This window comes from Argopecten irradians, chromosome 8, assembly GCF_041381155.1.
Source record: "Argopecten irradians isolate NY chromosome 8, Ai_NY, whole genome shotgun sequence".
In the NCBI taxonomy this organism is placed as follows: domain Eukaryota; kingdom Metazoa; phylum Mollusca; class Bivalvia; order Pectinida; family Pectinidae; genus Argopecten; species Argopecten irradians.
In genome coordinates this window covers 24759278-24778833 of record NC_091141.1, presented here as the reverse complement: position 1 = coordinate 24778833, position 19556 = coordinate 24759278, and the positions used below count along the sequence as shown (strand labels likewise).

The window sequence follows — 19556 nt, the reverse complement described above, 5'->3', positions numbered from 1 at the left end:
CGACCTCCGGGCCTTAGGGTCGGAACCAAAAGGGTCAAATAGGCAAAAACGAGGACTATGATGATTATGATTATGACAATGATGACGATGTTGATGAATGGTTAAGATGATGATGAGGATGATGATAATGATAGTGATGAATTATGATGATGATGATGATAATGATATTTCATGTTATTGATGAATGATGATGACGAGGATCAATGACGATGAATGTTGACGATGATTATGAAGATGAAGATGATGGTGATGATGATGATGATGACATTATTATATGAACATGACTTTTTGAAAAAAAAAAAATTTTAAAAAAATTGGCAAAAATTTCAAAAATCTTCCTATGAAATTTTTGGAAATGATAGAAACAAATACTCTTCATAGATGGAAAGGTCTTAATGTCCTTTACAAAAATTGTGAATAATATGACCCTTTGATGTCACGTATCCCCCTGGGGAGGGGGTCAAGTTTACTATAGTTTATAAAGGAAAAATTATTTATGAGCATTGATTGCCCAATTTTCATAGGAAAAGAGTCAAACTTGGTTATAATTATTAGCCTCAGATAGCATTTTAACATCATATCCATATCGGTCCTGGCAAAACCCTAGGGGCAAAGGGGCAGGGCCAAAAGGGGTCAAAATTGCTAAAATATTTCCATTCAGATTTGATGGAACCAAATACTCTTCATACATTGAAAAGTCAAATTTATAAAACCACTGGCTAACTTCATGGACCTGATGAGCCAATATATACTGTTATATGTCTTTGTTTCATTCTGTGTTCTGTATCCGAACTCAGGTGACCGTTAAGGCCCATGGACTTCTTGTTATGTTCGTTATGATATTTCTTCTACATCAATTTCCTCTACAGTTTATCAGTTTAACACTGCATACACGGCTTTAAATAGATCAGTTAGCAGTTTAACTACTATGCATTTCAGAGTGTTATTCCTGGCTGGTAAACATATTTTATCCCTAAAGCAATACTGTTATCTTTGTTTGCGCCATGGATTGGCAAAATACCAGGGATTACCGAAGATCAGATTTGCAGTACAGAACACCAGCAGTATGCGTGCTGAATAGTATATCCTATTAGATGATATGTTGCACAATGACACAATAGTTATGTGTGTGTTGCCGTTAGATGGAAATTAAATGGTATAGATCTATCTGTTTTTGGTACATTTAACATAAATTATGGAAGCTTTACCGCGGAATGTCTTTATGACCTTCGTGAGATATATTTGCATCTGAAATTTAAAACATAATATATATTCATATACAAATAAAATACATTTTGTTCATTGCACACGTAATATAAAAACTAAAAAAAAGTATATATATGCATTGTGATTGGTTTATCCATGATGAATTGTATTCCTGTGCATTGGAAGAGATTTTACTACGAAACAAAAACAGCATTGTACCAAAAGTTGAACTATCAAAAACGAACCGCAAAACAATACAATAATAAATATCTCATTGAAATAAGGTTCCGAAGAAATGTTTTATAGCATTATACTCTACGTTCAATACGAAAAAAATTCTCTTCACCTGTAATATTTCAAAAACAAATGTGAAATAGATAAAATCAACTGAGAAACCTCCAAACAGGAAGAAATGAAGACAATTATAAGTCAAATGATAAATATAATCTATCTATAACCAGTGTATACACTGTGTATGAACGGAAGTGTATAGTTACTCATAAGTTGTTTTTTGTATCGTAACTTGTGAGTATCGAAGCGGGATGAATGAAAACAGGCATGGTATACTGGTCGGTAAGACACCAAATAACGGCTTTATTCGTAACTACAAATATGTTAAACGTTATAGACGTCCGCATAACAAGTATATTAACAAATTAATGAACATGGTTTTGAAAATAATGTTAGCAATAGATAAGAATCGAAGTGTTTTCACTAAATTACGATCAAAACTGCGATTTGTTCTCGGGGAAAATTGCGTTTTCCCCCCGTTTTTCCTGAAATATATGTTAAAATTGTAACTTATATCAGAAATTTGATTATTTATTTATTTACAGTTTCTTTATTCTACATCATTCGTTATTAGAAAGCGGCTAAAACATATCTTAAAATATGCATAAACAAAATAGTTTTGTATAGTCGCTTGTTACTTTACTGTATAGTCGCTTGTTTTAATTAAAAAAATACTATAGTCACTTGCGCAAAAATATCATTACCAATCGCTTATATTTCTAATTTTCAGCAATTTTTAAGCAAAAGGAACTTATGATGCCGTTATGATATCGTTTAGGCCACAGGATGTGTTCAGCATTTAGAAACATATAAACAAAAAGTGGAAATTTGCGTAAATCTAGTTTGTTATGATTTAATTCATGGAAAGCTCACTTTTTAATCACGTGATTCCAGGGCGACAACGATATTAAATATGTACATACCGATCGATACAGATGCACAAGGGTAGATTAGATGTTCATCACTATCATTACTAATATTAATCAGCCTGTATGTGTTATTATTAAAAAACATATATTGGAGTTTGTGTGCATTTTGACCACGACGCCATTAACAGGATTTTTTTTTTGTATCTTGATAATGCGACCGATCGCCTCGAAAATTTGACATTAGTTTTCTCTATACTAATGGAATTATTCTTTTCCTTATAAGGTATATTTGAACCCAACATATATTTACGGGCACGATTAGATTGTACTTATTTCGCTGGTGATAAGAAATTGTGAAAATCAATCGCCAAAACAATGGCATTACAGTAAAAACAAAAGTTTAGCTCGTCAAATTGAATCCCCGTGGAATAACGTTAGACACGAACATATGAAAATAATTTTGCAAGTGAACAGCCATTTCGCAATTTTCGTTTATGATTCTAGAAGGATTTGTTTTCTCCGTTAATTCTGGCATTTTTAAAGTAATGACTGGTCCATGGAAATCCAAGTTATACATGAAGTATAAATGTGGTGCATTCTATTGCATTTTTGTTGCATTTACTCCATTTAATGACTATATATGATCTGTGCAACAAAGTTGACTAAACGGTTAAATTGATAGTGTAATTAATAACTCTGCAAGACTGATTTGTTTCATTTGTTAGCTTCAGAGTCTTTTATCACTGAATATATTTCCTCTTTATAACAAGCGACCACACAAGTGTCCCCACAAGCAACTATACATCGCAAGTTTCAAAACAATGCAAGTGACTATACAATTTTAACTGATCATATTACAACTTCAAAATACGATGAAGTAAAATATATTGTTTCCATTAATATGTATTTGGTATTGTTGGATTCATTTATAAACTTGGGATGGTGTTTGAAATAATGAAAGCCAGACAGAATACCTCAAAATATTGCAAACTATTAGGCGGGTGTCTCAATTCTTCGATGATGAACAGCAGATCAACTCACGGAAAGTGTCTGAAATGTTAATGCTGGTTAACCCTCAACATTTCATTAGTCACCGGTAGTTAAAATTGCTATCCATGACGCCGTTTATAACTGAAGATTACAACAAAAACGTGTAGAATAAATAGAATTGGCAAAAATTATCCACTATCCATTGTTTCGTTTGTCTTAACAAGTGATCGAGTACCGCTATACAGACTCGCAACTACGAAATTTAAACAAGAGGCCCAGAGGGCCTGTATCGCTCACCTGTTTTTTTGTTAGTAATTATCACAAGACTCTGACAATTAGAAAAATAAGCAAAATTGACTCCCAAAGTTTAATTTTGAATCACAACCATACAATGATGCTATTGATACCATACAAATATGCTATCCAATACATAGGTTCAGAGACAAAGTAATTTATATGAAAGTAGTAGCCTAATTGACCTTTTTGACCTCGCATCTATTGCCGTCTAAGGCCCCGGGGGTCAGCCCTATCATTTGTACAATTTCAAATCCAAACCCTATAAGGATGCTACCATTGCATTATAAGTGCTCTTCCATTCTTAGTTGCAGAGAAGAAGTCATTTATATGGAAATAGCTAAATTAACCCCTTTTGACCCCACCCTTCAGCCCCCCGGGGGGTCAGCCCAATCATTTGCAAAATTTTGAATCCAAACCCTATATGGATGTAACCATTGCATTATGAGCGTAATCCCATGTAAAATTGCAGAGAAAAAGTCATTTATATGGAAATTGACCACTTTTGACCCCGCCCCTCAGGCCCCCGGGGGTCAGCCCTATCATTTGCACAATTTGGAATCCCCACCCTATAAGGTTGCTACCATTGCATTATGGGTGCTATACCATGCTTAGTTGCAGAGATATGGAAATAGCCAAATTGACCCCTTTTGACCCCGCCCCTCAAGCCCCCGGGGGGTCAGCCCTATCATTTGCACAATTTTTAATCCCCACACTATAAGGATGCTACCATTGCATTATGGGTGCTATACCATGCTTAGTTTCAGAGAAGAAGTCGTTTATATGAAAATAGCCAAATTGGCCCCTTTTGACCCCGCCCCTCAGGCCCCCGGGGGGTCAGCCCCATCATTTGCACAATTTGGAATCCCCACCCTATAAGGATGCTACCATTGCATTATGGGTGCTATACCACGCTTAGTTGCAGAGAAGAAGTCATTTATATGGAAAAAGCCAAATTGACCCCTTTTGACCCCGCCCCTCAAGCCCCCGGGGGGTCAGCCCCATCATTTGTACAATTTTGAATCCCCACCCTTTAAGGATGCTACCATTGCATTATGAGTGCTATCCCATGCTTAGTTTCAGAGAAGAAGTCGTTTATATGGAAAAGCCAAATTGACCGCTTTTGACCCCGCCCCTCAGGCCCCCGCGGGGTCAGCCCCATCATTTGTACAATTTTGAATCCCCACCCTATAAGGATGCTACCATTGCATTATGGTTGCTATCCCATGCTTGGTTTCAGAGAAGAAGTCGTTTATATGGAAATAGCCAAATTGACCCCTTTTGGCCCCGCCCCTCAGGCCCCCGGGGAATCAGCCCCATCATTTGTACAATTTTCAGTTAGTAGCCAATAAGGATGCTATCAGTCAAATTTTGTTGAAATTCGACCAGCGGTTATGGAGAAGAAGTCGATTGTTGACGGACGATGGACGCCGGACGCTATCCCATAAGCTCACCTCGGTCCTTCGGACCAGGTGAGCTAAAAATACTATACACTTTCGTGCATACACCATGGTATAAGGACCATCTAAGTCACAAAGACAACACGTGATTTTATTCAGCAGGTGGGTGCTTTGTTTATTTAAATCGATATCCTGTTAACAGCCGTGGCCATGTAAATACGGCCTCTCATGTATGCAATTTGTTGCGTGTACGATTGCGAGATGAGTGATTTGGGAAACTGTGATATTTCATGTTGTGTATTCTTGTATAGTGGGACTCTTATTCTTTTCTATAGTGCTTTATCACTGAAGCATTCCGCTAAAGACACCAGGTGATTACTCAGACAGACGTTACTGTATATGTTACACGACATAATGATGTTGGAATCGACACGAACACTTTCTCTGTTGCTATCAAGATATGCTGATTGGTACAAAACGAGTGTTTTAAAGGATATATGTTAAGATAGATAACTGATATAAAGTTACAAATATAGTACCGAACAAAATATAGATAACATGTTCTAGCTTTGGTGATACTAGTTTGATTAAAGTTTGGATGTTTAGATTCAAGAATTTTTTAAAAGCCTGGGTCATTTAACGACGACCTCCGGTATGGAGGGTGTTTTTGCTTCTGAAACGTGCGCGCGTGATTTGGGAGACTAAATTATATTCCTGTTTTGTCTCTTTGTAATAGTGGAACTTTTGTCCCCTTCATAGTGCTATCTTACTGAAGTATGCCACCAGAGACGCCTGTACAGAGAACAAACACTCGGGACTTATTATGACAACGGCAAAACCAGTCGTCCCACTCCCTCTATTCCAATGTTGGATAGATACGACCACAGAATGACTGCGAAAGCGTTTGAACAGATATTTTCTGTATTCAAATTCTATATTACTTGAGCATATTATATTACACCTTGAATTAAAAAACCCATTAATCTGGTTAAATATCTACTTATGTCTAATTAATGTTCATATGTAAATGTCTTACATATGTAGTAGATGGATTGACCTGGTGCAAGCAGCTCGTTGGTCCTTACGGCAAAGTGGATTGTCAAATTGTCAAGGCAGGTTGAAGATAAGATCGATACATTCTATAAATTTGCTTTCCAATCCCAGCAGTAAATGCAGATCATTTTAGAATAGAACTCCTTTAGTCATCATGCTTTATTGAAAACACATTTTGAACTTTTTTATTTCTAATAGAACGATTTAGATAAATATAGCCGGGAATTAATCTGACATAGTCCCATTTATGTGTTAATACATGTATTTTCAGGTCGATTTGTATTCAAGATGGCTGCTAGAGACCATCTTGAAAACGCATTTTAAAGATCTTCAATTATTATGTTGCTGAAACTCTATATGAATGTGTTACCCAAATCACCATTGCCCCAAAATCGAAGATAAATGGCAATGTCACCATTTGGAAAAACATTTTCAATTTCTATCCAATTTAAAATGAATATTCGGCCAAAGAAAACCAGTTCAAATGCGTCCAATGGCCTTCCAAAACTTCTTACATGTCAAAACGACAGTCCAGTTCTGCTTACGTTCGCCAGTTTTGACAATTAAAATTATGGAAAGTCCTGTGTAAATTTAGCTTATTTCTAAATATAACTCTTTGAAAGCGAGACTGCGCGAAAATTTCAATACGGACATAGCCAGCCGGCAGGATATGTTAGGATCCCTATAATATGAATTAACTTTTTCGCATACAGATCAATTTTGATAGGATTGTTATTTTTCTATTTCATAAGAAATTATACTAAATATATTAACACCATATCGACTTTAGCCTTCCTTTCCCCGACTATTCACTTTAACTATTGCCAATGTTGTCAAATGGCCGTTAATAGACTATGAGCCTCTTGAATTTGTTTACAGATATTGGTTTTTTTTAAATTGTCACCTCTTGACACCATTAATATTTGCATTTGTTTTGAGCATGGAAGTTTATATACGTTCTTACATCTGAAATGATTTCACAACATAATCCAAACTGCTAACTCTGTTATAACTTTTACTGTTTACTTTTTATGCATATACCTACACTGGGACGGCTTTTGATTTCTTAAAATGTGAATGTAAAAGGAGTGATATGGTTTTGTAGCGTCCCATAAGTTATTAGACACTTGTCCTTACTTCCAGAACAATTTCAAATAGATTTTTTCAAAACCTTTTTTTTCATATTTACTGCCGCCATCCATTTCTTTGCGCCCTTTAATTGATAATCACTACGCCGAGCGGCAAAGCAGCTAAACGAACTTAGTTGTCAACATAGATTTACACAGAGAATATCATATTTATTTGCTGTTGTGTTATTGATAAACTGATAACTTTTTTGTCGGAAACACAGTCCGCCTTTACGTATTAGCCTATGGATAATCAGGCTGCTGGGTAACCTTGAATATACCGGTTATTTCTTGTTTTCATTACAGAATCCAACGTCAAGCACTGCGACTTACGAATCCAACAGCGGATGTTTTCGTGTTTGCTGCTGTACATGTATCGGAATTATAGTATTTATAGCAGTTGCCCTTATCATTGCAATGGCAGTTGCGTGACCGCACGGCGTTACACGATGTCGTGCGGTGTGTGCACGCTGTTTTTGGTACGGTGTGCGGTCATACATGAAGTTTTCGATATATTTTACTCGACGTGTACTTTTTCTCGTCTACCTACAATCAATACTATTTCCCATTTACTTGACTGCACTGAAGACTGCCAAACATTAAAACAGCTACATTTATAATGCATGCAGTATTCCAAAATATGTTTACGAACATGTGAAAGCTATTTGTGTGGTTTATGGAGTGTATCGTTGGATGACAAACAAGCTTGTATTCGTTGAAGATGATAATCATATAACCTTGACTAATTAACTGATCAGAAACTTTCGAACTGTACGACTGGTATTGAGAATACATACATAATGCGGCATTCATGCATGAGTGAGTGCTACTTATTGTAAGGTTGAGTCAGTTTTTATTAGATTTACAGGGGTTACAGAATACGTTCAGCAAACATGGAACTTTGATATTTGGATATTTTATCATTTAGATTTAATGTGTTGTTGATCTCCAGACAAAGTTGTTCTCGGCGTGTTCTATAAAAAGATGGAAGTTGTTGAATTGCCACTCCCATGAAAAGGTTTTTTTGTTAACAAAAATTAAAATTATTATCGGTAAAAACATTTTCATGATGCAGTTCTAATGACGTACTGCTTTATGATATCGGATACCACATTCAGTACAGACTTCTGGATGTTAGATATTGATGAATACTTATTTATTGTAGATAATTTCATTTTGTTTTAAATAGCTCATATGACATATGTCAATATTTCTCCTGACAAAACCTTTAAAATGATAACTGTACATCAATCTATCTGTTAATTATCACTGTGAAAATTGAACTGCTTGTCTAATGTTTCTGTCATGTTAAGTCATATTAATCTGAAAATGTAATGATGATACGCGATGGTCGACTAGTTAAAGTGAACAGTCGGGCAAGGATGGCTAAAGTCGGTAAAAATGGTGTGAATGTATCCAGTATAATTTCTTATGGAATAGAAAAATGAACTTTCTTGTCAAAATGTCTGCGTACGTAGAAATTAATTTAAAGTATACGAATGCTAAAACGTCCTCCCGGCTGACTATGTCCGTGGTTACATTTCCACGCAGCCTCGCTTTCAAGGCTTTCAACTTTTCTTTATTTTAATGGTCAGAACTGGGAAACGGAAGCAGAAGTTGACCGTTGTATTAATATGTGAGAACTTTTGGAAGGCCAATGAACGCATTTAGACAGGTTTTCTTTGCCCGACTATTCACTTTAAGATGCCCTAACATATTATCACAATTCTCAACCTCTGGCTGTTAGTTTGAATCTCATTAGGAATAGTTACCAAGTACTGACCGCTGATCGGTGGTTTTTCTACTGGTATTCAGGCTTTCATCCACCAAAAAATCTGGCACGTCCTTAAATGACCTTGACTGTTAAGGATGTTTAACTGATTAAACAATTTCGAACACAATTATCATTTTATAAAGACAATCTATGTAACAAAGGGTTTATGCTATTTTTATCTGTACTTTTCGTAATTTATACAAGCAAAATATACACTGATGATGTAAAAGTAATAGTTGCTTTCTGAATTTGACGCCTTAATATTCGATGTTTTATGTGACTTCACATAAATACTGTAAAACAACTCTTGCACGGCTCCCTATTTTCGTTGTTTTTACGTTAAACCAAGCTTGATAAGATTAACTTTAGCGAATTTGTGAAATTAAATATTAATATGTATGAATACAAGCGGGGTCTATATGTATTCGCGAAGATCAATATTTGTGAATTTATTGTGATCGCTTGATTCGCAAATTTAAATAGCACTCTGTTCACTATATGCTGTTCAATGTAAAATAAAATATTGTTATTTTACACTAGGCTACTCATAATAATCAATGCTAATCTATGTCTAATTTAACTTACTTTTCGTAGTTCCAGTTTTATATAGAAAATTAAAGAAGATGAGCTTTTCAATTTATAATTTACTCAAGGATTGATTGTCAATTTTGATGCTTGCGTTGACTGATGAAGAAAGTTAATCTCGTGCAAATGAATTGAACTGCGAAGCAGTTCATGTAACATTTGCACGAGATTAACTTTCTTCATCAGGCAATGCAAGCAACAAAATTGATAATCCTTATATTTACGTTAACCCATTCAAAAATACTGCTGTTGAAAAAAGTCAAATTTTACGAATTCGGTATCAGATTGTTATACAAATTTGCAACATTGTACCAGTTATCGTACATGTATGTACAGCTACGGAACATCCGCCAGTCAGTTCTTCTCGTCACCAAGGCAACACAAAATGTAGTTACGAAAATAATTCATTCGTTGTGCGTTATTACGATTAAAAACGGCGATTTTGAATATGGATGTTTTTAATGTACAATAATTCATGGCTTAAATTTTATGATAAAAATATCATTAGCTTCAAATACAGAAATTGTTGCGCAGTATTAGCAGTGCAGTCAATGTGTAATCCGGTTGCTCGATTTAGCAGGGGTCCGGTGTTGAAGAAAATGAAGATTTTGGTGAAAATGCTGAATAGTTGGTATCTAAACATAATCAAACCTTTTAAAAACTCAATTGCAATTTTTGTCGAATATAACTGAATGTTGTATTTCCATCCGGTAATTATTTGAAGCTGACATTTAAATGTTTATTAAATAAACATGTTCTGAAATCAAACCCTTGTGTCTGTGGTATGCGATACAATCCAATAACCATGCTGTCATGGCTCAATAAAACGTTTTGAAATGTCGGATTTAGTCGCAGATCACTTGAAGGCTTCTGTGATATTCTTGAAATGTAATAACTTCTCTGTCAACTGGAGTTTTGGGATTAAAATTCTGTATAAAGTAAGTTGAGAAACATCGATTTGAAATGTTGGCGGATTCCATCGACCCTCTAGTGCCGTGGGATAGATCTATCGTTTCTAAGCATGTCACCGTTTCACTTATATTATACACATTAACGTAACTATTTGCGTTCGCTTATACCTACTTGCGATGAGTGGTGAACCTCACTGCATCAGTGGCCTATGTTCAGCCTTTTCCGGGGCTTGGACCTAAGTCAGCGTTTTATCAAAATACGTGTATAATATTTGTATTATATTACATTATTGACATTTTCTATGTCACTTTATCAAGCAAATCTGACTGTTTTTAAATGTACAACGATAGGTCATATCGCAGACACTTCATGCAAAAATGAAGCTGCATAAAATTAGGTCAAAATGTGAACAATGTCAAAATGTATTTTCTCACGCCAGTTAGAGGTCAACGCGTGACCAAGCATCTTCATTGGGAAATGAAGTGATCACAGTTTACTAGTTGCATTGAGGCGGAGCGAAGTGAAAATGCAAATATAATGATATAAAATGTAAAAGATTCCTTTGGAGAATGTCAATAATTTTTTCTTATATTCATTTGACCTACAAATGAAATCTGATGCATGCCTGCATATGATGTTGTAAGATATTTCAAATCCAATATCATTATTTTTTACTACATAATGACATTGATTGACAGAAGAACTAGCGACATTCATTAGATAGAATAAAAGATATTTTTATCAACTTAGTGTGTTGTATTAAAAATGAAAAGAAACTCGGGTAATTAGTTGTTTCAGATGTCACTTTAGACACACTACCTGATAACAAAAGAACACATACATTGAAGTTACAAGAATACATGTGATGATTCCTTCATAGTTTAGTTAATGATTTACTGCCACTTAGAATGCTATAGACTGACAAGACGTTATTATTCTGTTTGTTTTGTTACAGACACCTGCCCATGATGACAACACTTGTTCATCCAAAAAGATTGTTGTTTTCTGCTGTGTTTCGATCATTGGTGTTGTGCTAATCGTAATCATCTTTATCTATGGCTTGCAATAGGACAAATAAATATTTAGGTCATGCTGTGGAATTTATTATCAATTAGGCATAGAACAGTGTAGTTTGTCCTTGACTTTTAAGTTGTGTGACTTTGGTATCTTTAAATGTCCAAATGTCCTGAGTGAGTTCCTTTCGAATTGTGATGAAGGAGTCAATAACGAAATGGCAATTCCGTCTATTTCCAAATCGAGATGGGAAAGACCTGATATAAATGCGATATACTCACTATAAAAGTGAATTATAGTCTACAAAACAGTCGCATATAATTACTATTTGGAATCCTTCTGGAATGGCTAATTGAATATCCGTCCTGCAAATACAGTTGCTTATGTATTGTCAAACATGTTCACTATTTAAAATCCTTCCGTAATAACCGCCCATGTCGACCAGCAATGGCAGACGTGTGTAAAGGTATTACTCTTTATAAATAAAAACAAAAAAATTATTGTAGATTTGTGTATGAGTTTCTGGTGGACGTTAAGGATGTGTTTGTAGTATTGTAATCTATGCCCAGTAGATACTCTTATTCTACTTTCAAATATTTAGTATATATATATATATAATAATATATCGTATTTAAGCCATTTATTATGTTTGGTTGGTCTTAACATCCTTTTAACAGCCATCCTGATTTAAGGGCATTTCAGGTTTAGGAAATAAAGGAAAACCGGAAGTCCCGTAGAAAAAAAAACACCGTTTTTTTCCGATGAAATATTAAAGAGACAATTCACTCAGGCAAATTCTTTTACATAACCAATAACCAAAATATAGCATAAATGTATTGTTCTACATTTCTTATGAAACATATAACGTTAAGCATTGACAAATTCCACGACCTTGTTAAGTATTTTAATTAATATCGTTGAAATATCAAATCGTTGATCAATACGATTAAGCAGGTACAATATTAACTCTGTACCCATACCCGAGCCAAAGTCACGCACGTTAAACAAATGAACTACATAACCACTGAGAAGGTGATAAAAATGATTTTTAGGCAAGACAATTCACCTAATAAGGTAAACACACTACTGTCAGAGCGATTTGAGCAGTTCTAGCTAAAAGTTGCATTACTTTACGAGCAAGGGACAGGGTTTGGCATACAAGAAGTTCGACCACAGTGTATAATGGCGGACAGCGAGCAAGTTTGAATATTTCACACACGTGTCACTACCATAGGCGTTTCAGGCATATCACAGTAAAACTGACTGATCTAATTTCCATTAGAACTTGTTTTATCTGATATATATACAAATTTTAATGTTCTCTTAGACTGAATTGTCCCTTTAAGAAATCCAGTGAAACATATAATTACAATAGTTAAGTGTAATTCACAATTTACATGAACCTCGAAACTTTAACCTCTGCAAATATATTCCATAAAGGAAACCCGAAATATTGACTCCGCGAACTTATTAGTATGCCTTATATTGTATATGGAGTCATATTAACCAAGGTCAAGCTTAAAAATAGCATTTTCGATAGAATATAAACCATTGTAATAACAGCATATACAATGTCCCTAAACGCAGTAAGTAGTAAAATATATTCTTAGGTTAAGAACGAAAACCAATATTCATGGTATTCACAAATGTGTTCGATAACATAAACATCATTATTTTCCGAGTATAATGACAGTAGAATGATTGCATTCGTCGCCATGTTTGCATTGGTGATGACAATTGGAGCACATCGCGGGATATTCAACAAATATGGGTTGCATGACAGACTATGTATGCTTTCCTCCTGTCCAAATGTTTGGTATAAACCAAGGATGTTGTTTTTTGTGTAAAATTTTATTGAGTAACTTATATGTCGTCTGCTGGACTCATGAATTGTACCTGCTGCTCCTATTGCATGATCGTAAGAGGCGACTAAATTTAGGATCTTATCTTTTATCTTCTTCCTAACTGACTTTATCTGTCCTAATGCCTCCCTTGGCACCGCCTCAATTTTGGCCTTGAGTTGAGCGTTCGCCCCTGTGAGGAAGACTCTGGGTTCTGTCCCCTGGCCGAGACACACAAAAAAAGTCTATAAAACTGGTAGATTCTGCTCCTGCTTAGCGCTCAGCATACAGAGAGTGGGACGACTGGTTCGCCCGTTGTCAGTATAATGTGACCGGGTGGGGTGTGTTGCTTGGTGTCTTAGGCGGCATGCTTCAGTGATATAGCACTATAACAAGAGGCCCATGGGCCTTAACGGTCATCTGACTATTAGTACAATACAACATAGTCGTTTAAAGATTTTAGCCTATTTGACCTCTGTGACCTTGATTGAAGGTCAAGGTAATTCATTTGAACAAACTTGGTAGCCCTTCATCCCAGCATGCTACCAGCATGCCACATGCTCAATATCAGTACCCTGGGCCTTCTGGTTCTTGAGAAGACGTCATTTAAAGATTTTAGTCTATTTGCCGCCCGTGACCTTAAATGAAGATCAAGGTCATTCATTTGAATAAACTTGATAGCCCTTCATCCAAGCATGCTACATGCCCAATATCAGTACCCTGGGCCTTCTGGTTCTTAAGAAGAAGTCATTTAAAGATTTTAGCCTATTTGACCCCTGTGACCTTGAATGAAGATCAAGGTCATTCATTGGAACAAACTTGGTAGCCCTTCATCCCAGCATGCCACAGGCCTAATATCAGGTCTCTAGGCCTCTTCGTTATTCACAAGAATTTGTTTAAATGATTTTAGCCTATTTGACCCCTGTGACCTTGAATGAAGGTCAAGGTCATTTATTTGAACAAACTTGGTAGCCCTTCATCCCAGCATCCTACAGGCCAAATATCAGTACCCTGGGCCTTCTGGTTCTTGAGAAGAAGTCATTTAAATATTTTAGCCTTTTTGACCCCCGTGACCTTGAATGAAGGTTAAGGTCATTCATTTGAACAAACTTGGTAGCCCTTCATCCCAGCATGTCACAGGCCAAATATCAGTACCTTGGGCCTTCTGGTTCTTGAGAAGAAGTTGTTTAAAGATTTTAGCCTATTTGACCCTCGTGACCTTGAATGAAGGTCAAGGTCATTTATTTGAACAAACTTGGTAGCCCTTCATCCCAGCATGCCACAGGCCTAATATCAGGTCTCTAGGCCTCTTAGTTATTCACAAGAAGTTGTTTAAAGGATTTTAGCCTATTTGACCCCTGTGACCTTGAATGAAGGTCAAGGTCATTTATTTGAACAAACTTGGTAGCCCTTCATCCCAGCATCCAACAGGCCAAATATCAGTACCCTGGGCCTTCTGCTTCTTGAGAAGAAGTTATTTAAATATTTTAGCCTTTTTGACCCTCGTGACCTTGAATGAAGGTCAAGGTCATTTATTTGAACAAACTTGGTAGCCCTTCATCCCAGCATGCCACAGGCCTAATATCAGGTCTCTAGGCCTCTTAGTTATTCACAAGAAGTTGTTTAAAGGATTTTAGCCTATTTGACCCCTGTGACCTTGAATGAAGGTCAAGGTCATTTATTTGAACAAACTTGGTAGCCCTTCATCCAGCATCCTACAGGCCAAATATCAGTACCCTGGGCCTTCTGGTTCTTGAGAAGAAGTTGTTTAAAGATTTTAGCCTTTTTGACCCTCGTGACCTTGAATGAAGGTCAAGGTCATTTATTTGAACAAACTTGGTAGCCCTTCATCCCAGCATGCCACAGGCCTAATATCAGGTCTCTAGGCCTCTTAGTTATTCACAAGAAGTTGTTTAAAGGATTTTAGCCTATTTGACCCCTGTGACCTTGAATGAAGGTCAAGGTCATTTATTTGAACAAACTTGGTAGCCCTTCATCCAAGCATCCTACAGGCCAAATATCAGTACCCTGGGCCTTCTGGTTCTTGAGAAGAAGTTGTTTAAAGATTTTAGCCTTTTTGACCCTCGTGACCTTGAATGAAGGTCAAGGTCATTTATTTGAACAAACTTGGTAGCCCTTCATCCCAGCATGCCACAGGCCTAATATCAGGTCTCTAGGTCTCTTAGTTATTCACAAGAAGTTGTTTAAAGGATTTTAGCCTATTTGACCCCGTGACCTTGAATGAAGGTCAAGGTCATTTATTTGAACAAACTTGGTAGCCCTTCATCCCAGCATCCTACAGGCCAAATATCAGGTCTCTAGGCCTCTTAGTTATTCACAAGAAGTTGTTTAAAGGATTTTAGCCTATTTGACCCCTGTGACCTTGAATGAAGGTCAAGGTCATTTATTTGAACAAACTTGGTAGCCCTTCATCCAAGCATCCTACAGGCCAAATATCAGTACCCTGGGCCTTCTGGTTCTTGAGAAGAAGTTGTTTAAAGATTTTAGCCTTTTTGACCCTCGTGACCTTGAATGAAGGTCAAGGTCATTTATTTGAACAAACTTGGTAGCCCTTCATCCCAGCATGCCACAGGCCTAATATCAGGTCTCTAGGCCTCTTAGTTATTCACAAGAAGGTGTTTAAAGGATTTTAGCCTATTTGACCCCTGTGACCTTGAATGAAGGTCAAGGTCATTCATTTGAACAAACTTGGTAGCCCTTCATCCCAGCATACTACAGGCCAAATATCAGTACCCTGGGCCTTCTGGTTCTTGAGAAGAAGTTGTTTAAAGATTTTAGTCTTTTTGACCCCTGTGACCTTGAATGAAGGTCAAGGTCATTCATTTGAACAAACTTGGTAGCCCTTCATCCCAGCATCCTACAGGCCAAATATCAGTACCCTGGGCCTTCTGGTTCTTGAGAAGAAGTTGTTTAAAGATTTTAGCATTTTTGACCCTCGTGACCTTGAATGAAGGTCAAGGTCATTTATTTGAACAAACTTGGTAGCCCTTCATCCCAGCATGCCACAGGCCTAATATCAGGTCTCTAGGCCTCTTAAGTTATTCACAAGAAGTTGTTTAAAGGATTTTAGCCTATTTGACCCCTGTGACCTTGAATGAAGGTCAAGGTCATTTATTTGAACAAACTTGGTAGCCCTTCATCCCAGCATCCTACAGGCCAAATATCAGGTCTCTAGGTCCTCTTAGTTATTCACAAGAAGTTGTTTAAAGGATTTTAGCCTATTTGACCCCTGTGACCTTGAATGAAGGTCAAGGTCATTTATTTGAACAAACTTGGTAGCCCTTCATCCCAGCATCCTACAGGCCAAATATCAGTACCCTGGCCTTCTGGTTCTTGAGAAGAAGTCATTTAAATATTTTAGCCTTTTTGACCCCCGTGACCTTGAATGAAGGTCAAGGTCATTTATTTGAACAAACTTGGTAGCCCTTCATCCCAGCATGCCACAGGCCTAATATCAGGTCTCTAGGCCTCTTAGTTATTCACAAGAAGTTGTTTAAAGATTTTAGCCTATTTGACCCTCGTGACCTTGAATGAAGGTCAAGGTCATTTATTTGAACAAACTTGGTAGCCCTTCATCCCAGCATGCCACAGGCCTAATATCAGGTCTCAAGGCCTCTTAGTTATTCACAAGAAGTTGTTTAAAGGATTTTAGCCTATTTGACCCCTGTGACCTTGAATGAAGGTCAAGGTCATTTATTTGAACAAACTTGGTAGCCCTTCATCCCAGCATGCTACAGGCCAAATATCAGGTCTCTAGGCCTCTTAGTTATTCACAAGAAGTTGTTTAAAGGATTTTAGCCTATTTGACCCCTGTGACCTTGAATGAAGGTCAAGGTCATTTATTTGAACAAACTTGGTAGCCCTTCATCCCAGCATCCTACAGGCCAAATATCAGTACCCTGGGCCTTCTGGTTCTTGAGAAGAAGTTGTTTAAAGATTTTAGCCTTTTTGACCCCTGTGACCTTGAATGAAGGTCAAGGTCATTTATTTGAACAAACTTGGTAGCCCTTCATCCCAGCATCCTACAGGCCAAATATCAGTACCCTGGGCCTTCTGGTTCTTGAGAAGAAGTTGTTTAAAGATTTTAGCCTTTTTGACCCTCGTGACCTTGAATGAAGGTCAAGGTCATTTATTTGAACAAACTTGGTAGCCCTTCATCCCAGCATGCCACAGGCCTAATATCAGGTCTCTAGGTCTCTTAGTTATTCAAAAGAAGTTGTTTAAAGGATTTTAGCCTATTTGACCCCTGTGACCTTGAATGAAGGTCAAGGTCATTTATTTGAACAAACTTGGTAGCCCTTCATCCCAGCATCCTACAGGCCAAATATCAGGTCTCTAGGTCCTCTTAGTTATTCACAAGAAGTTGTTTAAAGGATTTTAGCCTATTTGACCCCTGTGACCTTGAATGAAGGTCAAGGTCATTCATTTGAACAAACTTGGTAGCCCTTCATCCCAGCATGCTACATGCTAAATATCAGTACCCTGTGCCTTCTGGTTCTTGAGAAGAAGTCATTTAAAGATTTTAGTCTTTTTGACCCCTGTGACCTTGAATGAAGGTTAAGGTCATTCATTTGAACAAACTTGGTAGCCCTTCATCCAAGCATGTCACAGGCCAAATATCAGTACCCTGGGCCTTCTGGTTCTTGAGAAGAAGTCGTTTAAAGATTTTAGCCTATTTGACCCTCGTGACCTTGAATGAAGGTCAAGGTCATTTATTTGAACAAACTTGGTAGCCCTTCATCCCAGCATGCCACAGGCCTAATATCAGGTCTCTAGGCCTCTTAGTTATTCACAAGAAGTTGTTTAAAGGATTTTAGCCTATTTGACCCCTGTGACCTTGAATGAAGGTCAAGGTCATTTATTTGAACAAACTTGGTAGCCCTTCATCCCAGCATCCAACAGGCCAAATATCAGTACACTGGGCCTTCTGGTTCTTGAGAAGAAGTTGTTTAAAGATTTTAGCCTTTTTGACCCTCGTGACCTTGAATGAAGGTCAAGGTCATTTATTTGAACAAACTTGGTAGCCCTTCATCCCAGCATGCCACAGGCCTAATATCAGGTCTCTAGGCCTCTTAGTTATTCACAAGAAGTTGTTTAAAGGATTTTAGCCTATTTGACCCCTGTGACCTTGAATGAAGGTCAAGGTCATTTATTTGAACAAACTTGGTAGCCCTTCATCCCAGCATCCTACAGGCCAAATATCAGTACCCTGGGCCTTCTGGTTCTTGAGAAGAAGTTGTTTAAAGATTTTAGCCTTTTTGACCCTCGTGACCTTGAATGAAGGTCAAGGTCATTTATTTGAACAAACTTGGTAGCCCTTCATCCCAGCATGCCACAGGCCTAATATCAGGTCTCTAGGCCTCTTAGTTATTCACAAGAAGTTGTTTAAAGGATTTTAGCCTATTTGACCCCTGTGACCTTGAATGAAGGTCAAGGTCATTTATTTGAACAAACTTGGTAGCCCTTCATCCAAGCATCCTACAGGCCAAATATCAGTACCCTGGGCCTTCTGGTTCTTGAGAAGAAGTTGTTTAAAGATTTTAGCCTTTTTGACCCTCGTGACCTTGAATGAAGGTCAAGGTCATTTATTTGAACAAACTTGGTAGCCCTTCATCCCAGCATGCCACAGGCCTAATATCAGGTCTCTAGGTCTCTTAGTTATTCACAAGAAGTTGTTTAAAGGATTTTAGCCTATTTGACCCCTGTGACCTTGAATGAAGGTCAAGGTCATTTATTTGAACAAACTTGGTAGCCCTTCATCCCAGCATCCTACAGGCCAAATATCAGGTCTCTAGGCCTCTTAGTTATTCACAAGAAGTTGTTTAAAGGATTTTAGCCTATTTGACCCCTGTGACCTTGAATGAAGGTCAAGGTCATTTATTTGAACAAACTTGGTAGCCCTTCATCCCAGCATCCTACAGGCCAAATATCAGTACCCTGTGCCTTCTGGTTCTTGAGAAGAAGTCATTTAAATATTTTAGCCTTTTTGACCCCCGTGACCTTGAATGAAGGTCAAGGTCATTTATTTGAACAAACTTGGTAGCCCTTCATCCCAGCATGCCACAGGCCTAATATCAGGTCTCTAGGCCTCTTATTTATTCACAAGAAGTTGTTTAAAGAATTTTAGCCTATTTGACCCCTGTGACCTTAAATGAAGGTCAAGGTCATTTATTTGAACA

The 19556-nt window shown here is 37.2% G+C and overlaps 1 protein-coding gene across 9 annotated transcripts in view; it reads left to right on the top strand.

Annotated features, from left to right (window-relative positions):
• Positions 1-19556, top strand: part of LOC138329952 (uncharacterized) — a 70497-nt gene that overhangs the window by 11281 nt on the left and 39660 nt on the right. The window contains exon 3 of one of the 9 annotated variants that reach the window (XM_069277253.1): positions 11457-12009. The exons of 7 other annotated variants lie outside the window; for them this stretch is intronic. In XM_069277253.1, the coding sequence (XP_069133354.1) occupies positions 11457-11570 (114 nt within the window). In that variant the 3' untranslated portion in view covers positions 11571-12009. One more of the 9 variants, XM_069277251.1, reaches the window with a different exon arrangement.